The sequence below is a fragment of the Aquarana catesbeiana genome, linkage group LG04 (assembly GCF_042186555.1).
Source record: "Aquarana catesbeiana isolate 2022-GZ linkage group LG04, ASM4218655v1, whole genome shotgun sequence".
Classification (NCBI taxonomy): Eukaryota; Metazoa; Chordata; class Amphibia; order Anura; family Ranidae; genus Aquarana; species Aquarana catesbeiana.
This window is the reverse complement of record NC_133327.1, coordinates 38137945-38156501: the sequence shown is the minus strand read 5'-3', so window position 1 is coordinate 38156501 and position 18557 is coordinate 38137945. Positions and strand designations below refer to the sequence as shown.

General features: G+C 43.5%; 1 protein-coding gene across 1 annotated transcript in view; it reads right to left on the bottom strand.

Moving 5' to 3' along the window:
• The window catches only part of AGBL5 (AGBL carboxypeptidase 5), a gene marked incomplete in the record, with an annotated part of 108837 nt that overhangs the window by 55490 nt on the left and 34790 nt on the right, over nt 1-18557 (bottom strand). Inside the window, 4 exon segments of the mRNA XM_073625053.1 lie at nt 5161-5342; nt 8673-8863; nt 15835-15970; nt 17465-17634. Of these exon segments, the coding sequence (XP_073481154.1) occupies nt 5161-5342; nt 8673-8863; nt 15835-15970; nt 17465-17634 (679 nt within the window).

Genomic DNA, 18557 nt, shown 5'->3' with positions numbered 1-18557 from the left:
GTATGGACTGCAGGCAGGCAAGGTAAGCACCTGGACTCTTCTACAATGAAGCCATGCTGTTGTCATAGAAGCAGTAGGGCGGTTTAGCATTGTCCTGCTGAAAAATGCAAGGCCTTCCCTGAAAAAGACATCTGGATGGGAGTATATGCTGCCCTAAGGCTGGATTCACACCTATGCAGTTTTAGTGCTTTTTGCATTTTGAAGATTGCACTACAGTCCATTTACCATGGTTTCCTATAGAACACGTTCTGTAGTGCAAATCTGCAAAATGCACTAAAAACTGCATAGGTGTGAATACAGCCTAATACCTGTATATATCTTTTAACTGCCTATTCCATACACACCAATACACCCCATACCATTAGGGATGCAAGCTTTTGAACAGAGTGCTGATAACAAGCCAGGTGGTCACTCTCCTTATTTATCCAGAGCACGTGGCACCCATGGTTGACAAAAAGAATGTAAAATTTCAATTCGTCTGACCACAGTAGTTTCACTTTGTAACAGACCATTTGAACTGGGTTTCCGACCAGCCGCCGCAGTTATACTGCAGCAGGTTGGCTCCCCTGGGCGAGCCATTGTAGCTGTACGTCGGCTCTTTAAGACGCTATAGGAGACCCACGTTGTGCGCCCGCAGTGTGTCCCAGGGGCCGATGCAAGTACCCTTGCGAGAACCAGGATCTGTGTGTGTAAAACACAAAAATCCTGATACTCTCAGGGGAGACAGATTGTGTGTTCATACTAAGTATCAACACCGATCGGTCTCCTCCCCTAGTCAGTCCCCCCCCCCCCCCCCCCAGTTAACCCTTGATTGCCCCCTAGCGTTAACCCCTTCCCTGCCAGTGACATTTATACATTAATCAGTGCATTTTTATAGCACTAATCACTGTATAAATGTCACTGGTGCCCAAAAATGTGTCAAGTGTGTCTGATTTGTCTGCCGCAATATCGCAGTCCTGACAAATATTGCTAATCGCCACCATTACTAGTTAAAAAAAAAAAAAAAAAAAAGAAGAATAAAAATGCCATAAATCTATCCTGTATTTTGTAGATGCTATAACTTTTGCGCAAACCAATATACGCTTATTGCGATTTTTTTTACCAAAAATATGTAGAAGAATACATATCGGCCTAAAACTGAGGAAAAAAAAAGTTTTTGTTTTTTAAAAATTGGGATATTTATTATAGCTAAAAGTAAAAAAGATAGTGTTTTTTTTTTTCCCCAAATTGTTGCTCTTCTTTGTTTATAGCGCAAAAAATTAAAAAACTTAGGTGTGATCAAATACCATCAAAAGAAAGCTCTGTTTGTTTGGGAAAAAAAAAAAAAAGGATGTAAATGTCACACGACCGCACAATTGTCAGTTAAAGTGACGCAGTGCCGTATGGCCTGGTCAGGAAGGGGGTAAATTCTTCAGGGGCTGAAGTGGTTAATGGAGCTTTGGCCCAGAGAAGGGGGCAGGGTTTCTGGATCATGTTCAGATACGGATTCCTCTGTGTATGATAGAGCTTTACCTTGCATTTTTTAATGGCATGGCAGTGTTCAGAGACAGTGATGTTTGGAAGTATTCCTGAGCCCATGCAGTGATGCCCATTACAGAATCATGCCTGTTTTTAATGGAGTGCCATCTGATGGCCCGAAGATCACAGGCATCCAGTATTGTGTTTCGGCCTTGTCCCTTATGCACGGAGATTTCTCCAGATTTTCTGTATCTTTTGATATTAAGTACTGTAGATGATTATATATTTAAAGTCTTTGCGATTTTAGGTTTAAGAACATTATTCTAAAATTGCTCAACAATTTTTAGATGCAGCTTTTCACAGATTGGTGAACCTCTGCCCACCTTTACTTCTGAGACACTCTGACTTTCTAAAATGCTCTTTTTATACCTGATCAGGTTACGGTGTTCTGACATATACTGTCCTCCTATCGGATAGTGTCCGCTCCGTACTGCGCAGGCGCAGCGATTGCGCAGTACGGAGCAGAAGGAGATGCCGAAAGTGTCCGAAGTTGATCAGCTGACCATTAGCTGTACACGGCGCTTCGGCACTTCTTAGCGATGGCAGTGTAAGAGGGCCCCTCGCGGGCTCGCTTCGCTCGCCACGCTTCGGGCACGACCTCGCTGCGCTCGCCACGCTTCGGGCACGACCTCGCTGCGCTCGCCACGCTTCGGGCACGACCTCGCTGCACTCGGCAACTATTTATTCTCACTCTATGTCCACTTGGATAGTAGGGAATGAACCTGGACATAGGGTGAGAATAAAAGCGCAGGCGCCGTGTACAGCTGATGATCAGCTGTTAAACTTCGGAGACTTTCGGCGTCTCGTTTGTCCTCCGTACTGCACCTGCGCAGTACAGGGCAGACACTATATGATAGGGGACTGTATTTGACAAGACAACGGACCTGTAGCCAAATAAATGACTTAGTTGTAAAATGATCTTCCAGCTCTTCCTTGTTACTACCACTTGCCTTTCCAGCTTTTTGTTGCCCTGTTTCAACTTTTTTGAGATGTGTTGCTGCCATCAATTTCAAAATGACCTTTTTTTTCCTAAAATGGTACATTTTCTCAGTTTATACATTTGATATGTTTTCTATTTTCTATTGTGAATAAAATCTTGGTTTATGACATTTGCAAATCATTACATTGTTTCTAAGTAGATATTACACAGCATCCCACATTTTTGGAATTGGGGTTTTAGAAATAAACATATTCTAGAAGGTTCACCCATGATGCATAATTCCCAGAATGCCCAACTAATTTCAGAAACTCTCAGGGGAATTCAGAAAGGTTTCAAATTTCGTTGTGAAAGTGTTTTGGTGAATGTGCCAGATTCATGTACCTGCCAGAAACAAGTAATTGAATCTGTCAGAGTGTTCCTACTGGATATACTCCCTCCCCAGTCACTCCAACAGGCGCATAGCCGAGGAATTTTGTACTAGAAGTGGGCGGAGCCCGATGGGAAACTGAGGCTAGATCCCGACCAAGTGACAGATTTCCCCATTCTTAGCACTGCCATATCTAAAGAGTAGCATTATATTGACAGCAGTGACCAATCAGAAATGATCTGATCCGTCCTGCAATCATTGACAAGAGAAAAGGCAGAAGGGGGGGGGGGGGGTTCAAATGCCTGGACCGCTAAACTGGCTGACAGTTTTGCAACCCTGGAGGCAAGTACAGCACAGACTGTGGGGGGGTGGGTGGAGATCAGGGGTGTCCAGCATTAGTTCACCTTTACATTTTTTCTGTAAAAGTAAGCTAACCCTTTAGCTGCCTTTACACGTTTTATACATAGTTACATACCTAGATAATCCCCTGGAAGCTGGACATCACTGTAGTAGACACAACTACTCCAGTGATCTCCACTTGCTTCCAGGTCCTGTGTTGAGCAGCCAGCTTGCTGCATTCTGAACATAGGAGGTCAGCCGCTCAGCACATGTACCATTCAAAGAATGCTCTGCATTTTCTGAATAAATGCAAAGCGTTCTCTGATTGGATGAAGTGGAGAGGTGGTGCAGTCATATCACACAGAGACCTGCGTATTTCTGCAGCTTTCTTATGCCTCGTTTCCACTGAGCGGATCGGTTTGGGTCGGTACAGTTTGAATGGCCTAGAATGGTCCGGTCTATTCTGGTGAGCGTTTCCACTGCAAGTGGGACCACAAGGGGCCATACAGGGTTTAGAAAAAATGCCTCAGCATAGCACAGCAGAGGGTTTTCTGTCAGCCAATCAGTGGAATGTATCGTAGCTCCGCCCTAACCGAACCGTTCCATTTTCTATGGCCCCTCATCTGAAGCAGGACCCTGAATGGAGCGGTACGGTTCAGTATGGGCCGCTTTCATAATGGAAACACCCAAAATAGCGTACTGTACCGAACCAAACCGATCCGCTCAATGGAAACGAGGCAGAAGTGTCCTTTTTCACACTTGACTGCAGCCTTCAAACTCAACTCCAGACAAAAATAACAAAATTAAATTAGTTTATTAAGAGGTAAAATAATCTCGGCTTTTTGTGTAACATTTATATTCAATCCAAAAATGCTGATACTGATGACCAGTATCATTCAACGCACTTCCTCTGAGCCCAGGTAACCCTGGGCCTGCCTGCCCGCCCCCCCCCCCAGCCTGAACTGGACAGTAAAAAGGAGAAGCAGTAGTGATGAGCTCATCAGTCTGTCACTCTGTTTTCTCCTCCTACAAAAACATGTCAGCACATGAACGGATTGATTCCTTGTGCCACTTCGCCCCGTCACCCTCCAGTCCCTATTGTACAGAAACTGTAAACCCAAGTACTCCTTTTATTGAAAAATAAATAAAAAAATAAAATACAAAAAGTATTTTAGACTCGGTGATAAAATATTTGCTGTACTCTCTATGCATACCATGTTTAATACAGATCAATTAAAAAAAAAATTTAAAAATACAAAAAATAAAAAAGGAACTGCTTGCACATAAAAAAAATAAACAAATAAAAAACACCATTAACAGACATAATGATTACCTATGTGCATTAATTTGTGTCTTTTGGATCAGTCTATTAGCTTTAAATCTCATGAAGCATTGATTTTAATGCCACATAGAATGGTTCCTTTCTTCCGCTCCCCTCAACAGAGACATACAAAACACATTAAAAACAAAAAAGTGATATAATGAGTATGCAGTAAATTCAGTTGGTCACTGATACAAAACCCTAAGTCGGGAAAAAAAAAAATGTTATTGTACAAAATGAGCAACTAAGGCAGTCATTAAATACCCTCCATGTGTTATGCTTTAGTGGATAGAATAAATAGCCAAATCCTCCTGATTAGATTTCTTGTTAGGAAGGTGCAAATTGCCTGTTACCATGAAGAAAATAAAACCTCCACTGGAAATATAGAAACCCATGGATAAAAAACACAGACGGAAGCTGAATCAAAAACCAAAAGCTGCAGGAGAGCCCGTACACGCCAACATAAGAGTCATCTGCAGGCAGAAAAGGACCAATCTCCAGGCTGCACACAAATAGGCGAGGGGGAAGTATACAGTCCAGACTTGGAATGACAGAGATGCTGCTAAACCCCGGGTGACACCGAGGCTGCTCTTCAACTCTGCTTGGACCAAAAACGACAGATGTACTCTAGAGGGGTGAAGACGGGCGACCAGCACTGAGCAGAGCTCAGCTTACCTCTCACGGGTCCCAGGAACCGGTGGCTGCCCTTGGGTGGACTCTGGCTGCTGCTGGAACAGACGAAGGTGAAGCTGGGGCAGGGTTTGGTCGGGGGAGAGTTCTGCTGACTGCTGCTGCTGGTGGTAGTGCCGTTGCTGTAACTCCGCGATCTGGTCAGACTGTTTTCCGACAATGAGGAGCTGGAGGAGAATAAACAGAAACAAGCTAAAAAAAATGGCAGTTGATCTCCTACCCTTACTCCTCTAATATGTTCCAGTTCTCCCTAGACTGTGGAAGTCCTTGCCAATTGTAAAGGAAATTTGTAAGTTCTGTATATAATTGTATTCTATTTTGTATGTATTGCACACTGCCCTCACTGTGCACACAGCACTAATAATGTTTTCATTACATGTTTACATTCTTTCCAGTCTCGATTAGGAATTAGTCTGCCTATGTTACGCCCCTTGTTACCCTAAACCTACAATTGTAATATTAATGTGATACCTACGTAATCATGTGTATAAAAACCTTCAATTGTGTCATAATAAAGCAGAACAGTTATTTGGAAAGATGCTGAGTGTATCTTTTGTGTCTGTTCCCTACTGCAGTAGTTAATAATTTGGAGCCACTAATCAATATGAGGATAGGAGTTGCCTATCTATAAATTCCCATGTCACCAATGTGAGTAGGTTAAGCCCTGGTTCACACTGCTGCAATTTGTCATGTGACTTCACAGTTCAAAATTGCATTACAAGTTCCACCCCGACAATGTAACCGTATGAAACACTGCGACCCAAGGTTTCTGTACTACATTTTGGATTTCATTGCGACTTGTATAGACTTCTGTTAAATGAAGCCGCAATGTAAATCGGGAGGTGCAAGTCGCACTGATCTGTGGTTTTGCAATAACACTTAAGTAGCGTGATTTTAAAGCCGCACTTGTGTGAACAAGGGCTTAAAAGATAAAATCCTTTATCGATTCCCTAATCCAAACTGGCCAACTCATCCCCTCCCCAGAGTTATACATGTCCCCCATCTAGCACCCTTGGCCTTTTACATCCTGTAGACTGGAAATAATCGCTGCCAACAGACTTCTTTGGGGCTAAGGATATAAACAAACACCCAGGCATTGCACACAGATATCACACACAGGGCTCAGGTTCAAACTGGAAGTTGTATGTGCTCTGGAAAACATCAGACACTGTACAGGAGAACTAATACGCTCAAGAACACAATAGACTGTACAGATCAAACTGTGTACGTGAAGGTGTACTATGCTGTGTAAGACATGGGACTGTGTACAAGAAGGTGTACTATGCTGTGTAACACATTGGCCTGTGTACGGGAAGGTGTACTATGCTGTGTAACACATGGGACTGTGTACAGGAAGGTGTACTATGCTGTGTAACACATTGGACTGTGTACAGGAAGGTGTACTATGCTGTGTAACACATGGGACTGTGTACAGGAAGGTGTACTATGCTGTGTAACACATTGGACTGTGTACAGGAAGGTGTACTATGCTGTGTAACACATCGGACTGTGTACAGGAAGGTGTACTAGGCTGTGTAACACATTGGACTGTGTACAGGAAGGTGTACTAGGCTGTGTAACACATTGGACTGTGTACAGGAAGGTGTACTATGCTGTGTAACACATCAGACTGTGTACAGGAAGACATATATTGTCAGCACACTGTAGATCTTTGATATAGCATTCAAAAGTTTTTGGATTTAATTGCAATTCTTCACGGTGAAGGGATCACTTTGATAAAATTTTGGGCGCTATTCCAAAGATTCAGTGTGCTGGCGACATATGCCTTAAAGTGGTTCTAAACTTAAAAGGTTTTTTTTTTTTTACCTTAATGCATTCTCTACAATAAAAAGTAAAAAATAAATAAATAAATAAATAAATAAAGGCCCCACTACTTATTCTACCCACCCCCATCCCTAAATATTTACTTGACTCTTGTCACTGCTCCCGAGCCGCCCTCTTCAATTTCTGATTTCAAAAGGAGACACTGAGGGCAGCGGAGCCATAGGCTCCTGCTGCTGTCAATCAAACTCCTGTGAAGAGGCAGCAGGGGGTGTGGCTTGCCTTAAGCTGTGTATCTATGAATGCACACAACCCAGCTTGGGCGTGCACATGCACGGGTGCCTCCTTAGCAGCCAGCTTGCTAGAGGGAGGAGTGGACTGCGCTGGCAGGAGACTGCCAGAAGAGGTGGTAAGGGACCTTTCTATGCACTACTGTTGCACAGAGCGGGCAAGTATAAAAAACTTATTTTAACAAAAGAAAACCTTTAGTATTACTTGTGTTAATACCAGCTCCCAGCCAGCAGTTGCTACAGCACCCACCTACTACAAGCCATTTCCAACAACGTGTGCAATGGAAATATTTTCCTGTATACTGGAAAGAGTACCGTGCCACTGGATCGCATACATGAAGGGGTACTAAGCACAGACACACAATGGACTGTGTATAGAAAGGAATACTATGCTCAGAAACAGAAACAGTAGTACTGTGTTCAGTAAGACACTTTAGCCACTTCAGCTCTGGAATATTTTACCCACTTCCTGACCGGGCCATTTTTTGCGATATGGCACTGCGTCGCTTTAACTGACAATTGCACAGTCGTGCGACGCTGAACCCAAATAAAATTGACGTCCTTTTTTCCCCACAAATAGAGCTTTCTTTTGGTGGTATTTGCTCACCTCTGCGCTTTTCTTTTTTTGCATTATAAACCAAAAAAGACCGACAATTTTGAAAAAAAATATATATATATATTTTTTTACTTTGTTATAAAGCATATCCAAAAATAAATAAACAAAAAAAAGTAAAAAAAAAAACTAAATGTCTATCAATTTAGGCCAATATGTATTCTTCTACATATTTTTGGTAAACAAAATCCCAATAAGCGTATATAGATTTGTTTGAGTCTACAAACTATGGGATAGATTTAGGGACTTTTATTTTTTTTTTACTGGTAAAGATGGCGATCTGTGATTTTTAGCGGGACCACATTGCAGCGGACAAATCAGACACTGAGTGAAACTTTTTGGGGACCAGTGACGCCGATACAGTGATCAGTGCTATAAAAATGCACCGATTACTATATAAATGGCACTAGCAGGGAAAGGGTAAACACCAGGGGCGATCAAGGGGTTAAGTTTTCTCTAGAGAGGTGCTTACTAACTGTGTGGGGCAGTGTCACACTGAAGGTAAAGAGAGATCCGTGATTCAGCTTAGCTGAATCACAAGATCTCTCTTTCCCTTCCTGACAGATCTGCCGTTTGCCTTGGTTACACAGGTAGACGGCTGATCCGTCTCTCCTGTGAACGATTGGTGGGTTGCTGATTGGCTCTCGCTGTGTCCAATCACAGCGGAAGCAGCGTGCGCCGCGTGCACGAAATCATATACAAATATGCGATTTTGCGCAGCCGGGCCGCCCCTGCGCAGTAAATGTACGTGGGGTGGTCCGGAAGCGGTTAAAACTGCACTGCATCTGAAAAATGTATTACACAAGGCTTACTAGACGGGTTTTGGTGGGGTCTTTGTTCCTTTCTTCTTTAACCCCCCGCTATTAGTGGTTTTGGTGTTCCTGACATGTTTCAGCACCCAGGCCCTCAGGTTGGAGAGGCTGTTATACTCGGACATGATAATACGGGGCCAGGGGTTACTTTCCTCTAGATCCAATGCTGCGATGGCCACAGCTCGGCCCACCTAGAAGTCAAAACACATTGAAAAAAAAAAAAAAAAAAAAATTATATGTCAATATTAAAACCATCACAATCCTACAAAGTTCCCTAAACCCCCCCCCCCCCCCCGAAGCCTCATAGTAAGCAATAGGAGTGTATGAAAATGTATACATATGTTCTACATACACCGGTTCCGCTACTGTTTTGCACTGTCACCTTGTCCATGCAGAGTCACTGGAAAGAGCACCCCCCCGATTGATCCTCTATACTCACCTTATCTGCAACTCCATGTTCCTCCACAGCGGTCTCTAAAATCAGCTGTGTTGGCAATCTGGGGGAGCAGGGACATCACTCACCTGGGTCTAGCAATTGGCCCAGGCACTACCACAGTAGCAGATCACATGAGCCCTCATATTCCCCAGAGGTGCTGAGCATTGTTGACAGCTGCAGAAGAGTCAGGGGGCTGTGATGAAAACACAGGAAAGTGTATATAAGGGGGTCATGGATGGCCTTTGCAGGGACACACTGACTCTGACCTGCATGGGCAAGGTGACAGTCTCTTTAAGGAGGGGGGAAAAGTCAAAAATAGTGCTCCATTGATGTTTAGAATGTTATAACACCAGCTGTTCCTCAGTTTATTTTACTTTATTTCTTTTTTCTTATGTCAAGACCACCATTTCAATTGTCTCAGTACTAAATATCCAAACAAACAAACTCACTGCTCCAGGTGAGACAGGAAGCCTAATGATATCACGGGTGCCCGCCTCAGCTCACCTCCGCATACGATCAACACTGAAGAAATGGCTGTACTCCAAGATCCATCAAAATTCTTATTTAATGAACGAACATCCCAAGTGTTACAAACAGTTCAAATGGTAGACGCGTTTCATACACTAACACGTGCGCTTATCCATTTGGTAATGAATAAGCGCGCCTGTTAGTGTGTGAAACGCATCTGCCATTTTAACGGTTTGTAACACTTGGGATGTTTGTTCATTAAATAAGAATTTTGAGGGATCTTGGAGTGCAGACATTTCTTCAGTGTTGTCTCAGTGCTAAGCAGAATAATCTGTATGACTTTCAAAAATGCAATAAACATCTATTGCAAAAAAAAAAAAAAAAAAAAAACTCCATCTTGTGGTCAAGTTACAAATTTCTATTACGGTAACAAAAATATGGAAGTCCAAACGTGGAAAACATATTGAAAGAACATTACAATAAACACTAAAATAATAATAACTCAAAAATACTCTTCACTTTCCAGTGACAAAGGGGGAGATTTAATACATCTGATGCAAACAGACTCTGGTGCAGCTGTGCATAGTAACCAATCAGCTTCTAGGCGTTAGCCCTCATTTACATTGGAGCGAATTGTCATGCAGACTATTGCCGGCACCATTCCAATCGTAACGACGCCGACTTTGCGGTGCCGCACTGATTTGCAAAAGTAGTTCCTGCACTACTTTTGCCGATTTCGGGTGCACCTTCAATAGACATCAGTGCATGAAGCCGCACAGATGTCTTTCAAGTAGCGCCTGAAATTGCGCTGACCCGCTACTTTGAAATCATGTTATTTCACTTGAAGTAGCACGATTTCAAAGTAGCATCAATGTGAACCAGGGCTTATTGTCAAGTTAGAAGCTGATTGGTTACTATGCACAGTTTTAGTATTTCTCTACCAATGTGTACTCTACATATGAGAAAGTGACAGCAAGCTTTTCTTTTGGTGACACGGATGGTTTAGTTCTCCTGACCGCAGTTTGACTTTTGTTACAATGCCCGGTCATGTCAAAACCTGTTGGCCAATGCTTTATGATAGGGCAAGCTGTGACATGTCATCTTCGCATTAATAACTTTATGTCATTATGTCCCTGGCATTAGAGATTGGGAGAGTGGACACACACAGACACAGTGTTTCACAGGGTGAGATTTATAAACATAATGTGTCACACTCTGAACTTTGAGACTCTGGTAAAACCTAAAGCAGAGGTAGGCAACCTTAAAGAGGTGGAGATCTACCTGAACAACATGCGAGAAGTCAAAGATCACCGGGCACAGTGTCGCCTCCTCACACCAATTTTAAACCTGTAATTGCCGTACTACCGTGTCACAATCACGTGCATTACATGGCAATCATGGGTTTAAATCAAGTGGTTAGGAGCCAACATATCACCTCCTCATCACCTGTCAAATACACTGGGATCACTTTTTAGAGGAGCAGCAGTGCCTGCTGCACTTGTGAATGAGCCCTTAGTTGCATTCAGCAGCAGCACCCTTAAGGCTCGTTCACACGTAAAACCCTGTCGTTGAGTTGCAAGTTTTACCGCCCCAAATCCATACCCCCTTTAGCTGCTGATGCAGCAGCCAAAGGTGTGTAGATATGCTGCAGCAGGAATTAAGCCCCCTGTCAGGGCCGGTGCTACCACTAGGCAAACTAGGCAGCTGCCTAGGGCGCCCAGCCACTGGTGTTTCTACTCTCCTCTCTCTGCAGCAACAACTAAGTCTCAGCATCAGCAGGCAGCCGCTGCTCCATTTGCACATAGTGTCAGAGGCGTAGCAACGGCAGAGGACTGTGTCTGTGTCCCGACTCCCAAATGAATGGAAGCAAGGAAACATTCATTGAAGAGCGCTGCTGAGGCTTCCTTTTGATGGGCGCTGCTGAGGCTGCATCTGATGGGCGCTGCTGAGGCGCTGGTGAGGTGCATTTAAGGGGCGCTGGTAGGCTGCATTTGAGGAGCGCTTCATTAAAAAGGTGGGGTATAGATGGGCAGGGAAAAGGGGGTGGAGCGGCAAAATGAGGTTTCGCTTAGGGTGTCAAAAATCCTTGCACCAGTCCTGCCCCCTGTTGCTTTTGGTGTACGCTACTGCCTGCCAATCACTACAGTAAATGGGGCCACTCCGCATGGGACAGGAGCCATCGGCTTATGCGGCTCTTATTCCCTACTACAGCTCCAAGTAGTCCCCTTGCATTGCAATCTGTTTGATGCTCTGGAATGGTGGGTCAGGAAGCCCAGACCGCAATCTACCAGTCATCTGTGCACGATCTACAAGTTGCTGACCCCTAACCTAAAGCATCATATATAAAAGTTTGCTTAAAAAAAATGAAGGAGGTAATAAAGCAGATCTGTAATTTCCAAGTGCAGTTTCAGAGCACTATAAGATGTCCTTTGTCAGCTGCCTGCAACCCTTTTTAGGCTACTTTCACACTGGCAGCGCGGGCCATTAGCGCTAAAGCGCATCTCGTTTTTGCGATGCTGTTTTTACTCAAAAAAAAAAAAAAAAAAAAAAAGGGTAAAAACTCCCATTTTGCTGCACTGTCAAAGCGCTTTTAAAGGCACTTTGGAAGCACTGCCTATTCAGTTCAATGGGCAGGGGCATTTTGGGAGTGCTAAATACAGCGCTCCCAACCTACCCCAAAGATGCTGCTTGCAGGACTTTTCCTAACGTCCCACAAGTGCACCTCCCGAGTGTGAAAGCACTCACTGCACAGAATGGGAGGCGGTTTTCAGGCGCTTTTTAGAGGCCATTTCAAGCGCTAAGACGCCTGAAAACTGCCCTAGTGTGAAAGGGGTCTTAAGATGACCAATTTAAGGTAAAACTTTACAGGAAAATTGAAAAATGTGCAAACAGGCAGGCTTTTTTTAATTTTATTTTTTAACAGCAGATTGCATCAAACAATTTAGGAAGATAAAAGAGCAATATACACTTTTTAAGATCCTGGATTTAGAGGGGCACGGGTAAGTGGGCTAGAGACCCACTAGGCCCCGATTTTATCAAACACTTGTGCTTTCTTACTTAGCTTAAGACCCCATTCACACTAAGGCGCTTTACAGGCGATACAGCACTAAAAATAGCGCCTGTAAAGAGCCGCTCCTGTCTCTCCAGTGTGAAAGTCCAAGGGCTTTCACACTGGAGCAGTACGCTTGTAGGGCATTAAAAAAACTCCTGCGTTTTAACCCTTTTTCGGCTGCTAGCGGGGGTTAAAACCGCCCAGCTAGCGACCGAATAACGTCGCTAAAACGACAGTAAAGCGGCACTAAAAATAGTGCCGTTTTACCGCCGGCGCTCGCACCGCCCCAGTGTGAAAGGGCTCTAAAAGTATGCTCGTATAATAGAAGATTAGCATAAATCAATTTCAACCAGGTGTCGGTTTACAGAGGAGAGGGCCCTTTCTGTGTTAGTATAACGGTTTTTCTTGCGTAGAAGTAATGGATACATAGTAGGGGAGGGTTTAGCATATTTTGAGGAAATTAAGTCCCCAAACTTTTTTTTTTTTTTTTGGCTGTGGAGTCGATTTACTAAAACTGGAGAGTGCAAAGTCTAGTGCAGCTGTGCATGGTAGCCAATCAGCTTCTAACTTCAGCTTGTACAATTAAAGGGTAAGTTCACCTTTTCAGAAAACCTTTAAAAAAGGTAAACTTACACTGGACCCCCTCCCCCCAGTCCCACTGTACTGAGGCCTGCGATCACCCACTAGGAGACATCAGGTCGCCAATTTACCAGTCCAGGGAATTTAAATCCCCCGTGGCTCTCCCTTCTTTTCCCCCCCGCTGACAAGACGGGCTATGCGGGTTCTGATTGGTCGGCACCGTCCATGCAATGGCGCCGACTAATTAGAAAGCCTCCTATACATACCTTTACGAGGTACGTTTAGGAGATTAAGCTGCAGGGATTTCAAATTCCCGGACCAGTGAAGTGGCAACTTGATGTCTCCTAGCGGGTGATTGCAGGTCTCAGGTTCAACGGGGGGGTTCTAGTGTAAGCTCACCTTACAGATTTTCTGTACAGGTGAATTTACCCTATGGGCGACAAGTTGTTAAAGTCCACCAGACTGGGAAGTGGATCTAGTGCTGTATGTGCATATCCAGATTATGAGTAGAATCTGATTATAGGCAGTCTTTCAAAAAGATACTTCCACAAATAAAACCAGGTCATCCACAGCTAACAGATCCTATTAGAAAAGGATCCCCGATTCCCAAATGGGACCCAGCTCATTCATAGAAATAGAATAGACTTAGAAATGATAGTTTTCTATAGCGAACAAGTTTTGATCCATAGATTAGAAAAGGATCCCCATTCACATGTGCATTCAAAGTTAGTGGGTGAACATAAGACAAAGTTTAGGTCTGTTGTAAAGTCAGTAGTGATGGTAGGTAGAAATGATAGATTGTGTATAAGCAGTATTAAGCAGGTTCTCCATGATTAAGCTTCAATGGGTGGAGCGAAACACATTAGGGGCGGACAAAAACACATTAGGGGCGTGGCCTGGCTGGAGTCCGTGCTGAGGCCATTATTCATCTGACTACATGCACATGGGTTTGCCTTTAATGTGTGGCTTATGGATCTTTTCTTTTGACTTTGCTGCAGCTTAGAGCTAGGACAAGTTCCCTGTCCCTGCCGGCACTCACATCGGTTTGGTCAGGACTTCACCTCTCCACCTGAGCGGCACCTAAATTTTGTCTTTTTGGGTCACAGTATTAGGCAGGCACTCACTCTCTGCTTAAGGGTCATATGACCAGAAGCCCACATGGCTATCTACTGGAGCAGCTCATTCACACCATACATGCACAAAAACTGATTGAAAAAAAAAAAAAAAAAAAACGCAGATTTGACTTGAATAGTTTTTTGTTCACACCATGTACAAAGACCTGCATTTTTCTAACATAGGTCTCTGCAGGGATACAAAGAAAACCATTGTTTATGTGCCCTGTTTACACCACAATGTTGAGGTCATGCAAGTTTTTTTTTCTGCGCAGAAAGCAACTTTTCGCAAGATTTCTGCACAGAAAAAATAAGCAGATGATACCAGTGTTGAGGTGTGAACAGGGCACATAAAAAACAATTGCTTTCTTTATGTCCTTGCAGAGACAGGTGCAGAAAAAAAAAAAATTGCCCCTCTGCACATGGTGTGAATGAGGTCTAAAAGACAAAGAAGACTTCTGGTGCCTAAACTGTGTCTATATGTGCTGCAGGTCACGTGACTTATGCCGGGCTCATGTCAGGTGACCAGCCCCACCTACCCTGAAACACATACACCACTCCCCCCCCCCCCACCTGCTTTATTTGCACTAGGACTTCTGTGTTTAGATTTTTTAAATGACCAGAGGATATAAAATACATTTTTATGCCTCCAAGATCACTTTTTCCTGCGTTTAGATGTTCCAGCTTTAAAGAATAAGTCCACCCTAACACTAAAATCTCTACATCTACAGACAGTCACAATCTAACACTAACCTATTTAACCCTGTAAAAAAAAAAAAAAATCAACATACATACCTTTTTTTGTATCCGATTCGGTCTCCAGCGGTGGAAGCTCTGCAGGAGGACACAGTCGACAACGGCTGTGAAATGAATGGGGAGCGACATCACCCATAGACTTGTCAGCTATGTCCTCTGCACCTACCTCCACAGCGAAACCGCAGCTGACAGCTCAGCGTGGGATTGGGTCAGATCGGCTTGAAAAAAGGTATATATAGCAATTTCTTCTTTACAGGGTTAGATAGGTTAGTGTTAAACTAGTGTTAAAGATGTCTGTAGATACAGGGATTTTAGTGTTAGGGTGAACTTCTCCTTTAAATAAGGTTTTGGCACGTTTAGCTGCATTTAGAGCAGGGGCCCTCCAGTTGTTCAGGAACTACAATTCCCATCATGCCTAGTCATGTCTGTGAATGTCAGTGTTTTACAATGCCTCATGGGATGTGTAGTTCTGCAACAGCTGGAGGGCCGTAGTTTGAGGATCCCCAATTTAGAGTGTCCAGTTGATTCCTGGACACACAGAATTCTAATTTTCTCTAAATGCAACTAAACTGACTGCACCTAAAACACAGCTAAGCACACAATGTGAATGGCGCCATTGAAAAATCATTACATGCATTTATGAGTTTGGAAATGTCCTTTAAAAACATCAAAATGCAGGTTTGACAGGTTCGGTGTGAATGAGGCCTAAATTCTTAACGTGCCATCCGATTTACATACAGATCTGTGTTATGTCGTTACCTGCTCAAATATGTCCGTGGTAAACTTTGGAGGGAATGCTGGCGGAGGTGGTGGAGTGGCTCGCCCGTTGTCATGGCACGCCACGGGGATGGAGTTTACGCAGCGGCCCGTGTTGTAATTACACTCCAAGGTATAACTGAAACCGAGGAGAAAAAGAGTGCAGTTAGGTAAAGCATTGGCATTTCTGAAGAAATTCTGGTGATGAAAGTCGGGTCTCACTTGAATATTGGCCAACTTTCTAACTGCCAATTACCGAATTAGAACTTCCTGCTAATTTTGAACACAATGCTTCTCAAAGACAAGTAAAATATTCAGCAAGCAGTGATTCTGACAAGAGGGCCAAAATGAGGTTTTAAAATCACAGAAACAAAATATCCTAAATAATAATTCATTATGACAAAGTTCTATTTCCACCTTGTTTAAGGGCCAGTTCACACCACATGCAGTCCAGTGCTTTTTTTTTTTTCTCTGCATCAAAAAACGCATGGAAAGTAGGTTATATGGTTTTCAATGGCTTAGTTCACACCAGTGCTTGCAGTTCCAGAAAAAAAAAAAAAAAAAACGAACATATTGCATTTTTCCAGCACTGGAACACTGTAAAAAACGCACTGGAATGCCCCAAAAATGCACTGGAACACATGTCCTCATTTAAGGTTAAAAAAAAAAAAAAAAAAAAAAAGAGGGGGGGGGGGGGGGATGGGGGACAAAAAAAAAAAAAAACTCTGGACTGCATCAAAAACGTGCATTCGGAAAAGAATCCGGAACGCATCCGGACTGCTTTTCTATTGTGTGAACTGGCCCTTAAAGCAGAGTTCCACCCAGAAATGGAACTTCCGCTTATCAGGTTCCTTCCCCCCTCCGGTGTCACATTTGGCACCTTTCAGGGGGAGAGCAAATACCTGTCAAATCCAGGTATTTGCTCCCACTTCCAGGCATAGATTGCTGAACTTTCTGCGGCGAACTAGGCCGCCCCCCCCCCCCCCCCCGGCTGTCTTCTGAGCGACACACAGGTCCCAGACGACAGCAGGGACCATTCAGAACATGCAGCACAACTCATGCATGCTCAGTAGGGAACCAGGAGTGAAGTCAGAACTCTTCACTTCCTGGATCCCTTAACAGGAATGGCGGTGGCATCACCTGGGAGTCGATCCGAAGATCGGCTTCGGGTGCCAACATCGCGGGCTCCCTGGACAGGTAAGTGTCCATATATTAAAAGTCAGCAGCTGTAGTATTTGTAGCTGCTGACTTAATTTTTTTTTCCCCAGGCAAAACTTCGCTTTAACAAAAAGTGCATGTGCCCGTGCAGCTGATGTGCGAGAGAGAGCAACTTGGAGCGAGAGAGAAAGAAAGAGAGAAAGAAAGAGAGAAAGAAAGAGAGAAAGAAAGAGAGAAAAGAGAGAAAGAGAGAGAGAAAGAGAGAAAGAGAGAAAGAGAGAAAGAGAGAAAGAGAGAAAGAGAGAAAGAAGAAAGAAAGAAAGAAAGAAGAAAGAAAGAAAGAAAGAAAGAAAGAAAGAGAAAGGTGAGGGTGCACACGCAACAAAAACTCGGACAGAGATATTATATATAAAAATATTATATAAAAGTCCAGCAGAACTCTCAGTCCTCAGACCAAATGGCGTTGTGTTGTTACCTGCGGATAACTCCTGTGGCCTTGTGCACAGCTACCCGTCCACTGCCCTCTTTGGACTGGCCATCTCTCTTGTCTTTTGCATACATGTTCTTCTCAGAAAAATTGCAGCCCATGAAATCAAAGTGGGCAGAGTTCAAGGAGATGAGTTTTGGGTACAGCATGTTCTCCACCTGAGAAAATCAAATTCACATTATAGGGGTCTGCACACAATTCTTCATGTAAAATCTACATCGACAATCAATTAAAAAAAAAAAATTTTAAAAAGGAGGCGCATGGCAGGCATTTAAAACTTAGCCGACAAGGATTTATATGCTTTAGTATGCATGAAGCCCATCAGAGACAAAAGTAGTAGTTCTCAGTGAACCTGATTGAATTTGAGACCAGAGAACAAACCAGAGATAACATTTTACTCATTTTTATCAGTTATTGGCAAGTAGGATGAGCCCAATGTTCAAGTCGAAGGTAAGTTCGACTTGAACATCGGGTGTTCGCCGAATAGCAAACAATTTGGGGTGTTTGCGGCAAATTCGAAAGCCGCGGAACACCCTTTAGAAGTCTATGGGAGAAATCAAAAGTGCTAAATTCTAAAGGCTTATATGTATGGTATTGTCATAAAAAGTGTTTGGGGACCTGGGTCCTGCCCCAGGGGACATGTATCAATGCAAAAAAAAAAAAAGTTTTAAAAACGGTCGTTTTTTTTGGGGAGCAGTGATTTTAATAATGCTTAAAGTGAAACAATAAAAGTGAAATATTCATCATTTAATGTCCACGGTCTGAACTCAAATAAAAAAAGGCATCTTACGCTGAGAGAGCTCAGGTATTCTGGGGCGGACGTTGTCCTGCTACAGGAAATGCATTTTAATAAAGGAGACGCCTTCACCTTTGCATCCAAACAATTCCCTCAGGTCTATCAGGCATTTAGCCCCCGCAAGCGAGCTGGAGTGGCTATTCTATTCAAACGGGGTTCCCCATTTAAATGCTCTGAGTCTTTTGTAGACCCAAGAGGACACTACATTATCTTGCGAGGCCAGTGGCAAACTCAGGTGGTCCCTATCTGTACCCTGTATGCCACTAATACCCGACAAATACATTT